The sequence below is a fragment of the Euprymna scolopes genome, chromosome 39, assembly GCF_053919585.1.
Source record: "Euprymna scolopes isolate OS-2025 chromosome 39, ASM5391958v1, whole genome shotgun sequence".
NCBI lineage: Eukaryota > Metazoa > Mollusca > Cephalopoda > Sepiida > Sepiolidae > Euprymna > Euprymna scolopes.
The window spans coordinates 77,287,599-77,301,431 of NC_136520.1; the positions used below are offsets into that span (position 1 = coordinate 77,287,599).

The 13,833-nt window shown below is 34.5% G+C and overlaps 1 protein-coding gene across 1 annotated transcript in view; it reads right to left on the reverse strand.

Annotated features, from left to right (window-relative positions):
• Positions 1-939: 939 nt before the first annotated feature.
• Positions 940-13,833, reverse strand: part of LOC145263885 (SNF2 related chromatin remodeling annealing helicase 1-like) — a 69,534-nt gene continuing 56,640 nt past the window's right edge. Inside the window, exons 15-17 of the mRNA XM_080120965.1 lie at positions 11,794-11,881; positions 7,527-7,656; positions 940-1,316 (exon numbers count right to left, since the gene is read on the reverse strand). Of these exons, the coding sequence (XP_079977091.1) occupies positions 1,090-1,316; positions 7,527-7,656; positions 11,794-11,881 (445 nt within the window). The 3' untranslated portion in view covers positions 940-1,089. The remainder of the gene's footprint in view (positions 1,317-7,526; positions 7,657-11,793; positions 11,882-13,833) is intronic.

Below are 13,833 nucleotides of genomic sequence, written 5' to 3' on the forward strand. Positions count from 1 at the left end.
GATGATGTTAGGTTTTTGCAACTCTTGCAGGGAGGTGTCGACATTCTAATATCATAGCATATGATGCAAACAGTCTTTGTATTTTTTTAGATTTATGAGATTATGCTTTTTTTCTGAAGTCTATGCAGGAAATATTCAAAAATAAAATAATTATATGATTGTTTCTGTGCTACGAAATAGATATTGTCAAGAGTGGATGTTTTAACAGGTTGAAACAGATAAATGGTGAGATGAATAACATCTTGGAATTTGGAATACAACTGTTTTGTCATTTATTTATACAATTAATTAAGTTCAGTTATATCGTTAATATAAAGTAAAAAAAACAATATTTTTTCAAAGGTGTTCAATACGAGCGTATAGCTTTTATATAAATAAAATGATATAAATATTGCAAGGAGTCTACGTGGATCGATCATCGCTTCAGCATTTTCATGTTTTTCGACAGAAAATAAAAAAGTCCAGAGGAAAATGTTGAAATGTTGATTGAAGCACGTAAGATGCCTTAAAATTAGTTTTTTTATAAAAGCGTTGCACTCATATCGCATTTTTGAATGAAAATTGGTTTTTATTTCGTGTTAATATAACCTTAACCAATTCATAGATAAACAGACATGTAATTATACAAAATCTTAAGATATATAATTTATTTTCAAACAAAATTTAGTTGGTTACAGCATCTTTTTTGAGCTTTTGTATAATTTGCCACATAAATAAAAACTGTTTCTATATATACGTTAGTTCTATTTTTAAACCTTGGTTCTATTCAAACGATATGCTTTTTAATGTTGACCTGAATGAATTTAAAGCTGAAATACAAGAACAATTTATTAGAAACAAATTAAATAAAAGTTGCTATTTTTATCCATAGATGAGGGGGGGGAGAAGGGATGTTCATATAACCGCTTTGTTGCTAAGAGATAAGTTAATAAACATTGTAGTCGACCTAACTTGGTTCAATGTATTGTAGTCGTTAATGATGGATTTTTGAACTTTATAAGATAGCCTCTAACTCATTGCTCTAACCACCGAGTTGTGCCAAGGGGAGATAATTAAGATTTTCTCGACATGTAATCACATTTTTTTTTTCTATTTCTTTTTTTTTGTCACTGGTTCCGAGAATGACATGTCGGCTTCTTCGTTCCAATCGACATCATCGATCAGCCAATCCATATCATCAGCAAATGGATCCGTTTCAGTCTTTGATGTGTTATCCTTCAAGGTTTCAGAGTTTTGGAGATCTGGAGAATTGTCTTTGGTTTTTGATTCATCCTTCGGGAAGAAAGATGTTAACTCGGACTGGTGGCTTGAAATTACTGTAAGAAAAAAAAATCAGTAATTATGATGAACTTAACTTAGTGCATACATATATATATATATATAAAATAAAAATTACAATTAAATTTACCAAAATGATCCAAAATGGTAAAATTAAAGTATATTATAAATATTAAAGAATTAATATTTATAAAGTTATCTCAGCCACATGTAAAAGCTCGGTAAAACCAAATAGGAGATAGAGCTCATAATACGAGCAAACAGTTAATAAAACATGTTAAAAAACACTTTGAAATGAGTTGAAAACATATTTAATCTGAAAAGGAAATACTAGATAAGTAGATAGTCCTTAACCCGCAGAGTTCCGAAGAAATACTTTCCTTCTCATAAGAGGGTAGGAATTAGCAAAATGCGGGATCGGATTTTGCATACAAAAGTATTTGATGAAACAACAAGTAAGTCAAAGATCTTACTTGAAAACAAAAAAGTGAAGCAGAGGGAATATGGTGAAGAAAAAAGTGATTGCATGTGAATGGATTTATATTTATGTCTCGGCAGTCGTGTGAAAAGCATATCTTATTTTTCTTTTAATATTATTGGAATTTTTCCTCTTTTCCCTTGTACATATTTGTGAATTATTCCATGGATTTCGGCCTTTGGATTATTTTGGAGCATCTTCCAATTACGGGATTTCCTTGGATTTTACTTGTGCAAATGGAAATTCAATTAACTTTCTTGAAGTTATATTTTTGGATTTTACCGTCATTGGATTATTTATCTTTCACCAGACTATCCATTCACGGGAACAAAGTTGGAGCGCTACATGAGGGAATGGAGTTGGAGCTCTACATGAAGGAACAGAGGTGGAGCACTACAGGAGGGAACGGAGTTGGAGCGCTACATGAGGGAATGTTTTAGTTTCGGTTCTAGCTGATGGTACACAAGATATATATATATTTTTTTTTTTTACTTTTCACATGCGTACTATATGAAGTGTCTTCAATAAGTTTCCAGACTTTTTTCATATGGACACTTTTATTGAAATTCTAGTTCTCTCCAAAGTAATCTCCTCTGGCTGCAATGCACTTGTACCATTCCAACAACCTCTGGAAGTCCTCTTGTGTGAGCGTGTCAATGACCTTCATCAAAGCCTCTTTCATCTTATTTCTCATAACGACAGCCTCTAAGGTTTTCCTTGCGCTTAGGGAATAACCAAAAGTCACAGTGAGCAAGGTCTGGACTATAGAGAGGCTGAGGAACTGTCTTCATGCCCATCTTTGTCAAATAGTCTGTGACAAGGATCGAGCACTCTTGAGAAAAACTTTTGTATCTTCAGTTCCTCGTGAATAATTGTGTGTACAGTTCCCACACTGACATCAAACTGTGCATTTATTGTCTCTATAGACACACGGCAGTCAATGAAATTCTTTATTTGGCTAATCAACTGGTTTTCTGACTTCCTTACTCCTCTCACACTTCTCATCCTCTCTCACAGACTCTCTGCCTTCCTTGAATCTCTTATGCCACTCAAAAACTGATACTCAATTCATGCAAGATGAGCCAAAAGCAGTCTGAAGCATTCTATGTTTCTGTGGTATTTTTTCAAGTTTAAAACAGCATTTTATTGCATATCATTCTTCTAGAGTGTCCTCATATCTAGATAGTATTTTTGAAATTCATCAGCTGTGATAATCAGGCTTTAGTAGGGTGTATTCCAATTCCTGCTGTAGCTGTTCATTTGAACCTGAAATCATAAAAATTGATCAGCTATCTCATAGGATGTGTAGCAATAACATACTGAATTTTCAAGAGCCTATAACAATTTTAAATGCCTATACAAAAAAGTCTGGAAACTTATTGAAGGTACCTCATATATATTAGGTACAATATAATATTCAATAGAGAAATAGCACCATAATAATAAATAAGAAATCTGCATAAATTAAAATATATTTATGATCCGCAAGGTGTCCCCACCCCTGCTAGTCTATCTATATATCTATGAAAGTGAACCTGTCTGTGTATCTGCGTGACTCTGTCTGTGTGTGTACATTTCCCTATGCAATAACTCTGTCAATTTAAAGTCTACAGACTCGAAATTTGATATACAGGGTAGTAAGATTTGGGAAAATCTATGTGATCGGTTTTTGGACAGAAATTTGGCTGTTAAGGGGTCAAAGTTCAACGATTTGACCTTTGAGAACCCTACCAAACTCCAGCAACAATTTTGGGTCTAAAAAATTGAAATTTTAGATATAGGTTCCTTGGAAATGGATCTAACTTAATAACTTGATTTGAGCCCAAAACAATAAATTTTAAGGTGTCATAATAGGGGTCAAAGTTTAAAAAAATTTAACCTCTGCGGTCTCTACCAAATTACTCAGACAAGTTCTGGTCTAAACATTTGAAATTATATATAAAGCATAATCAGAGATAGGGCAAGCTTTTTCATCGGTTTGGGTCGAAAATTTTTAATTACCAATATATAAATGTATTTATGTATGTATGTTTTCATGTCTGCCCAACATTTTCGACAGAGGCGACAGATTTTCTCAAGATCAGTATCGTTTTGAAGTTCGACCTTTCAGACGACAAATATCGAAAAATTGGCTAAAAACATTAACATCTTCACCTTAAACTGGGCGCTTTTCTACAGGTGGGGAGATCGCTTTTTTCACTGATATTTTTGAAAGTCATCCTCTCCTTTCGATTGTCTAGCCTTAATTTTAAAAAATGTCACTTCCGGTTTGGCGGTGGTCGTAACAGCATAGACATCAGGTTTTTTTCCGTTCTTTTCCTCCTTTGCGCTATGGGTTCGAGACTGCCTTCCTACAACCACTTTTTTTTTTTTTTTGCTCAACATACACATCCAAACACCCGGGCAATGCCGGGCTGAAATGCTAGTCTATATATAAAAGTGAAAATGTGTGTCTGTCTGCGTACACTTCCCTACCGTACATATACACACTTTTCAATATATACATATACACACTTTTCAATATATACATATACACACTTTTCAATATATACACATGCACATAAAGTTATGAACAGTACATAGGGCCCGAGCAAAGCCGGGCGGAACTGTTAGTTTATCTATAAAAGTGAAATTGTGTGCACATTTCCCTACCAAATTACTCTGTCAATTTTCAGTCTCCAGACTCGAGATTTGACATAAGGGGTATTGAGATTTGGGAAAATCTTTTTGATCGGTTTTCGGGCAGAAATTTGGCTGTCAAGGGGTCAAAGTTCAACGATCTACCAAACTCCTCTGCCAATTTTGGGTCTAAATACTTGAAATTTTAGATGTAGGTACCTTGGACATGGATCAAACTTTTTAATTCGATTTGAGCTCAAAACAATAAATGTTAAGGGGTCAAAATTAGGGTAAAATTTTTTCAAATTTGACCTCTCAGCCAATTTTTGGTTTAAACATTTAAAATTTTAAATAAAGTGTATTCAGACATAGGGCAAGCTTTTTAATCCGTTTTTGGCCGAAAATTTGGCTACCAAGAGGTCAAAGTTCAAAATATTTGACCTTTGCGGTCTCTAGCAAACTATTCAGCCAATTTTGGGTCTAAACATTTGAAATTTTACATAAAGGGTATTCAGACATGCAGCAAGGTTTTTACTCAGTTTTGGGCTGAAAATTTGGCTGCCAGGAGGTCAAAGTTAAAAGAGTTGACCTTTGCAGACTCTACCAAACTCCTCTGCCAATTTTGGGTCTAAACACTTGAAATTTTAGATGTAGGTTACCTGGACATGAGTCAAACTTTTTAATATATATATATATATATATAGATATATATATATATATATGTACGTGCCTATGTGTCTACACATTAGTCTGTAATATGTATGTATATGTATTATGCGCTCTTATGCGTGCGTCAACGTCTGTATTAACTCTTAACTGTTTAAAAACACCCCACTATGAAATGAACAACGACCACGTAACTCTGTAACTGCTAAAAATGACAGCCGTACTAACTCCCTTCCCTCTCCCTCTCCGTCTCTCTTTCTTTCCTCCCATCTATCTCTCTCCCTCTCTCTCTCTCCCTCTCACCTAATAAATATACCTTATCGAACAGGAAAAAAAAAGAAAAGTAGTCAAAATTTTAAAACCCAAAAAATTGAAACTCTTCCCCCCCCCACTCCTCTCATTACCCCCTCTCTTTTTTCTTTTCTCTTTACCATCCTCTCTCCCCCTCCCCCTCCCTATATCCATATATCTCCACCCAAGCCTACCTGAATCTGCTACCGCCACCATACACAATACAACCTAATATACTTTAAACTTCAAAACTGAAATATTGTCATTACCCACCTTCCCCCTCTATTATCTCCTACCCCAAAACTCCCGTTTTTTTGTTTTTTTTTCTTCCGTATTCCTCCTAAAAACAATTCTTCCTAATACTAACCAACCATTTCTGTAAGGTCTGACGAGCTTGTTAGATCGTAAACACGGTCCAACATCCGAAACATATGTAACCAAACAGATAAAACGGTAATAAAAAAATGAAACACTGCTAGTATATATATATAAATATAAAATGTAAATAGTTTGCTATAAAGACTCAGACAGACATTTGCACGGACGTCGAGTTCATATTTAACCCCCCCTCCCCCCAGGCTTTCATGTGCTTCAGACTAACTTTGCAACATATTTGCATTATTTACTTATATTTTCCCTACTGTTCTCCTGTGACCCAGGACTGTACCCTAATCAACCACATCTCTTACAGCATAGAAGCAACACCCTTCCTGAATACTAGTACCCAAGTACACGTATTTGGTGACTTTAATGTCCACCAAGGCTTGGTTTCTCTAGTTACGAATGCAGTTGGTAGCATCATACACAGAGTTTCTATATCCCATATGGTGACCCAGACTGTCAAGTTCCAGTCCCAGATCATGAGGACCAGCAAGCCTCATTTCTAACCCTAACCACAGTTCCCGAGGATTGTGTAACAAATACCCATGGCCCACTAAGAATTCTGATCATGTTGTGATATTGGTAGACATCACTCTAAACTCTCGACCCCAAGTAAAAGAGCCATTGCTCAAAACACCATGGTGCTTCAAGAATGCTGACTAGGAAGCCATCAGGGATCGCATCAGAGATACACCATGGAGTAGTATCTTTTCTCTTCCTGCGAGACAGTGTGTAAATGAGACTATTGAATGGTTTAAAGCAGCAAGTGAAACATTTGTTTACATCAACTAGTCATCGTCAAGGCTGACGGACTGCATGATGATGATGATGATGATGATGATGATGATGATGACATCTACTTGTGCAGCTGCCATTGCTTAAAGACATCATGCATTCCACAGATTTATCCGACAAGTCCAATATAAATCGACAAAAGTATATAGAAACTAAAAATAATTGTAAAAGTGAAATAGCCACAGCCAAAAGAAGATACCGAAACCACTAGAAAATGCATTGCGGTGCAGAAATTAAGGATTTGCGATTTCTGAAAAATGTATAACAGGCAACCAACAATTCCAACATTATCCAACAATCATGAAGTTGTTTGCATGGTAACTGAAAAGGTTAACCTGCTTGCCCAATGGTTTGCCTCCAACTCCACTTTAGACCCAACAAACCACTCTCTCCCATGTTTTCTATTTCGAACAGAAGCCACACTCAATGTGAAAATCACCCGTTCTCATGTTCGGGATATAAAAAACCTAGACACCTCAAAAGTGTGTGGATCTGATCTGATATTTGGTATATTATTAAAGAAATGCTCTGCTAATGTAGCCCTGTTCTCTCCAAACTCTACTGCAAATGCCTTACTGAATCTTGCTTCCTGATTGCTAGAAAATTGTTTCTCTTGTACCAATATTCAAGAATTCTGATGAAAAAAACTGACCCACTAAATTATCACCAATTATCCGCTTCTTTCTCTACCAAAATCTTTAAGTCCTTAATCAATCAAACAGTAGTCCACCATCTCGTACTAAACTTCTTTCTGATCGACAGTATGGATTTAGGCAAGCTCGTTTTACTGCAGATATCCTAACTGTAATCTCCGAACACATATATATCACACACTGGATAAGATAGCTTCCAACATATCTAACACCTTTGACAGGGTCTGGCACAAAGGTCTTCTCATGAAAATCATACAATATTAGTGAACGAATACTTAATATAATCAAATCTATATTTTTACTATAACAAAATCGTCACACAGAAATGTGAGAATTCATTTGAACAAAAAAAGAATGCAACTTACCCGGTTTTGTTTGTGTTTTGGTATCATCACTTCTTTCATTAGAATCCATCGACTCCGTAAATTCAGATGGGTCAATATCTTCTATAAAAGATTCGTTGAAATATTTCAGAACTTCCATCTGTTTGGAATTCTAAAAAAAAAAATGAAGAAAATTTGTTCACGATTCGCATCGGAAATAAGCAGTACGGATGAAAATGGGAAAAAAAAAAACTCAACTAAAGAGTCGACTCGTGACAGCATTTATCTTGTTTTTCTTTTTTTTTTTAAATTTTAGATTGAAAATAGTGACACCTAACTGAGAAAGGACTTCAGATATAATTCAATCGGTAAAATAATTATTTATATCTCTATACCAGGGTTTTCCAAACTTCAAGACACCATTGATCCCCTGAGGTTTTTCACGGAGTTCTAACAAGATAATTTCTAAAATAAATATGAAAAAAATAATTTCAATTTTTAACACTAACTAATGATAATGTTTACAATGATTTTTTGTTTTTGAATAAATCAAAAATTGTTGCATTTTTCGTTAATTTATTTTTTAATTTTTTTTTTTTTCATAAACCATCTTGAAACACTTTACACCTGTAGTTATGTATAAAAATAAAATAAAAATACCAGCGATGGTTGATGTTATGTTGTTTTGAAAAAAGAAAAACCGAATGAAATGATCATTCGGTTTTTCTTTTTAAAACAACACCTGTAGTTATGTATCATTTCTATTTCCAGTAAAACAGATCAATAATTAAATGTTTGCAGCCATTTAATTTTTTTCCATATAAAGTATTTGGTCCTCCTTAAGAAAGAGCTTCCGGGGCCCCTTGGGGCTCTATGAAGTCAACTTTGGGAAACTTTGCTCTAGATAACCAGAAAACATTGCTCCCAGAACACATGATTCCAAGAAAAACATCTGGCATCGATAATCTTCTTTGTTCTCAACAAGACTAACCTGGGAATAAAGGTTTTGATTTTTAATTTTTTTTGATTTTGAATAATACAATTGTGGATGAACTTATACACCCAAGTTGTTGTTGTACAGCATTCACTCATGGCAGATTGAACTGGCCGCCTCCAAAGGAGAAAGTGTCAAGGGAATATAAATTCAGAGGTGGTCCCTGCTCGGCTGTAATGTTTGGTGCATTTTTGGTCAGGAAGCCAGTATCTTCAGACAGCCTGATTTAGTAGCAACAGATGCCCTAACAGGTATTACCGCTCTGAGCGAATGTGGACCCGGGAGCAATGGTAACTAAGAGGTAACTCCACATTCCCCACAGCCCTAAATGGGGCCTCATGACTGGATGTCTTTGAAAGTCATACCCAGGACCACTATAGACACAAGGGCATAATGTGATCATTCAATTGATTGGATCCAACCTCTTTGACCTTCCATCTAGCCAAAATAAAGGTCGAAGTTGACAAGATAGATGGATGACTAGCTATTAGGATCCTGTCCAACAGCATCGCGGGTTACACTCATGGCTTATAAGTAGCCCTGTTTTTGTGGACAGGGTAACTTGCTCCTCTGTGTAGGGTTGTAATTGTGGACAACAGGGCAAACAAACATGAAACAAAAAACAAAACAGATTAATACATAATTAGCGGGACCTGTGGAAATTCCACAGGGGACTCATTCATATGTAATATTTTGATGTTCGCATTCTGTGGATGTTCAGCGTAAATGGAGAAACCCTGATATTATTGTAGCTTTTTTGTTAAAACTGCAAAAGTATTTATCTAAGCTAGCAGGGATCCCCAGTGCAGTCCAGTCATAAAATATGCTTTAATATGATATTTTAATTCATGCAGATTTTGTATATATTATCATTATAGAGTCAATTTTCTATTAATTTGTATATATTATTAAGTTGTGATTTAAAAAATAAAAAAAATATATCCATATGACTTAGGTGCATCAGCTTGAATCAAAACCAAAACCCAAATTTATGAAGAAACAAAAACAAAAACAAGTATTTACTGTATATTTCAGTGTATAAGACAACCCTTAAAATTAAAAACTCATCTTTAAAAACCAATATTTCAAATAAGATACTGTGTGTTGCAATCTCTTGCCTAGGCTAAACAAACATAGTTTTGTGATTTAGCAGTCGTCTTATACAACCGATATATAATAAATTCATTCAAATTTGCTCCATTTTTGTATCTCTTATCTGAAGGTCACCTTATACGCCGAAATATACAGTATATATAACTTGAGTTCCTTCAGCTATAATCGAAACCGAAACCAAAACTTAAGAAGAATTCTTGGTAAAATTATTTATTACAAGAAATGGAAGGTCATAACAATCAAACAACAATCACTCGGAAGAAAAAAGATGCAGGTATGACACACAACACACACACTATTGTATTAATAAATAGATATACCGACAGAAATAAATTACAATGTTAAACATATACAATAATATAAATAATTCTTAGTTTTGTTGGGTAGAAAAAAGATCCAAGAGAGTGCTCGATTCTTTAACAATAAGAGTATTCAATGGTATAAAAGAATGAGACTTTTAACATGGGACAAGTAATCAGAATTGGGAATTGGAAAAATCTTAACTTTTTATGGTATCGGAATAGATATAAAAAAAAATTTGTGCATATTTTCCAATGCCAAAAACGATTCCTTTAATTATATATTTTTTTAATTTAATTTTTTTAAAACAAAATCTTCCCCTGCTGATCTTAATAATAAAATCAATATATTTAAAACTAAAATCTATAGATCATCCACCCACAAATATGCGCACATTCAACTTGTGTTTTTTTACAGTAATCAGGAAAAAAATAACAACTTTATATTTAAATATTTAGAGATTTATAAAAACAATAGAAATTGGAAATTGTATCGGAATCGGGGAAAAATATTGGAATCACTAGCAGATGCAGAACAGTAACGGTATCAGGTTCAATTTATGAGAAAAGATTCAGGAAAACATGAGGAGGGGGAGTAATAACAATGGACTTGAGAGAAAGAAGGATAAATAAAGACCTAGCCAGAGATAAACTAGTTTGAAAGTGGAAGTTCATATCAACATAGTACCTTATGCTTCAAGCTAGGAGAGAAAGGATCCAAACAAAAAAATACTTGGTTTTCATGAGTATTAATTATAAACTGCTTACTTGCAAAATATGGCCGACGAAAGTCAGTGAGATGTTTATGATTAAAACTCAAGAGAACCCAGTATTTTGTACTCGAGTCTTCTCGCTCAACACATAAAGTACCATGTTGAGCTGAACTTTTGTAACATTTTTTTAAAACTCTTTTTCATCCCAAACAGGGGGATTGTAGGGAGTCGAGTAACGAGATGTCCGTTCACATTACATTTAAACTTCTGCATGTTAGTAGAGTCAGAAAAGCAGGAAACAGTGAGGGAATTCCAAAGTTTATCAATCTTGGGGAAGAAAATATTACAGTAAAAGCCTTGAAGGGGTGAAATTTTGCTGTTCATGGATTAGTCAGAGTATGTATGTCGAATGGGCACAAGTGTTATGATTTCATCAGAGAATATTTCGATTAAAGTACCTGTAAATATCTCCTATATTAAGAGCCAGAGTTTTTTTAAAGTTCTAAATTTTTTAGATGAGGGCTGATTGTTTATTTATCGGACTATTGTTCTCATCTTGAGTGTTATTAATGCACCATTTAGATCGGATTGACCTTCGACCGTCTTCAGAAATGTTGGTTGTTGTTTGGAAAAGAAAGGAGAAAAGCCACTGGCCTGTAGATATTTGCGCATTCTTAGAGTTAGTCCGTTTTATAGTACAATTGTACTTAGGACATCTATCCAGTCATGGCTGATGGAATGAGAACATGGTACCCCCGTGAAGTAAATAAAGGGTCCTGTTCGAAATTCCATCCGAATTCTTCAGTTCAACAGAAACATTCCTGAATTCGACAAGATAGACCTGAAGAAGGTCGAAGGTTACATCGACTGAAACGTGAAAATCACACTCAAAGCGAGAAGAGTTGACAGATGAATCTAAATAATATGAATAAATTTGTGTTTTGAAAAATGGCGTAAATCTATTTAAATCATGCCAAATCTCACTGGCAACTCTCTTCATCCTATCTATAGCTTCGGTCTTTTTAGGATTAACGCTTCTTGTTAGCTTCTTACATCAAGTGGCTTCACACCGTGTCTGGAGTGGTTTCCAAAAAAAAAAAAACAGGTGCAGAAATACAATATTGCGGCGATGTGTCATTACAACGATATGAATAAATATATATAAAAAAAAAATCAATTTAAAATTCTACCTTAAAATGCATTGTGTCCGTATTTGTGAAGTCGTCTTTTGTGAGTCCTGCTTTTCCGAGAACTTGCAGTTTAGTTTGCACTAAAGGCCTGGAAAAAAAAATAAATCAATAAAAATCAATGCAAAAAAATATCGATTATCATTTTGAAATTATTATGAACAGAAAATCTGGTCAATGTTAACAATTTTGAACAAAACATTTTATTTTGTATTGTTTTATGGCATATCAACCTTTTCGTGTTTTTTTTTAATACCGAATCCAGTAATTTTGGAAAAAATATGTTCTATGCTTTAAGTTGTTTATATTTTCAAATATTTATTCATAAATGTTTGGTTTGGTTGTATTGTTTTTATGGCATATAATATTTTAATTTGATATCATGTAAAAATAGATTTACAAATTAACCTGTCTCTGACGAAGTCTTTATTTATTTTTCTTTCTCTCATGTTGATCCTTATCGTTTTCTTCCATGTTTTCTTTCGTCTCCCCCTGGTTGATTGTTGCAGTGTTCACCCTGGATTAGTTGAGTCGGCTTCATCCAACGAATTCACCACATTCTATATAACGGCTAACCAGGTCAGAGGATGTTTCCACTACAAATGTAAGTCATTCGTGGTTCCATCGGCGGAGGGGGGGGGACAAGGATCATTTCAGTATCCTGTTTCACTGTCCAAACCAGCAAAGGCATCTGGCAAGGAGGGACTGTTGGTCTCCCCCTACCAACTAACCATGCTATTTCAACTGTTCTACATCTACTAATGGAAAAATTCTCATTCATTCTTTCATTTCCTGTTTTAAATGTAATGACTCGTATCACTTTGTGGAATAAACTATTTTCTGACTTCTTGACGCATTACACCCTCCCCTCCTCTCCAAGATTTTTGGCAACTGCCAGTATGTCTGCCATGTTACTAAAAATAGATTTAGAACTTTCTAGAAAATTCAAAATTTCGCATCTCAAACCATATTCAACCCTTTTCTTCAAACAAAACCTCCTCTTCCTCCTTCTCCTGTTGTATCTCCCTCCACCTTTCATCCTTTTACAAATATACATTCTTCGTTCACCTCTCCACAAAAATCATTTTATAAAGACTAAAATATGTTTGCCTGTCGCTAGTGTACAAGAACGTAAGTGCAAGATGAAGAAAACTTGTATATAAGTCATTGAAGTGTGACTTTTTTGCTTCCTCTGACTGGTGGGGGAGGGTGCAGACATTCTTGGGTTCCTTTTAGTTTGAACTTTGGCTGTTTATCTCCTTGTTTTTTGGTTTTTTTAAAAGTAGTTTCTAAGTTTGTGTCGGCTTACTATTTAAACACAGACTTGTTACTTTTTGGGGATTTGAAACGATTTTCATTAGCTGAAAATACTTTGAGTTAACATGTTATTGTAAAAACTTACTGGTTTTTGAAAGTAACAAAGAAAGTGAATTCCGACAAAGAAAGAGATTAGCAATCAAAGCCATTTGCTTTTTAACATTCATCTCAATTGCACTGTCAAGATATGAACGTGTTAGATGGTACTGAGATTTGCATCTCATATTGAGATAAGTTTATTATTGAATGAATGGAAAAATCTTTTTTTGTGAGGGTGGGGAGACAATTGGAACTCAAAGTTTGGAAAATTAAAAAATTAAATCTTTAATACTTGTATTAGCAATCCATCTTGTTTTCTCTTCTTAAAAGTGTAACATGAAGATGGCTATATGCAAATGCATGCGGCGAAATGACGTTACCGATAAAGAAAAAAAGATTATAATAAGGAGAAAGAAGATGATCATGTTAGAGATGTGGATAATGTTAGAGATCACTTTAGAGGCATAAATGATACTCGAGCAGACGAGAAGGATGTCACAGCAGTAACGAGAGAATGAGGAAATAAATTTTACAACAAAAATATCAGAGTTGAAGTTCTTTTCTATTCTTTGTCCACTTTGTGACTGAGCCACGTATTGGTTCGGTGGACCGCGTTATAAACTTGATCAATGAGTTTTGCCTATGGGTATAGTATGAAGGGGAGTAAAGTAATTTAAGCGACCTAGA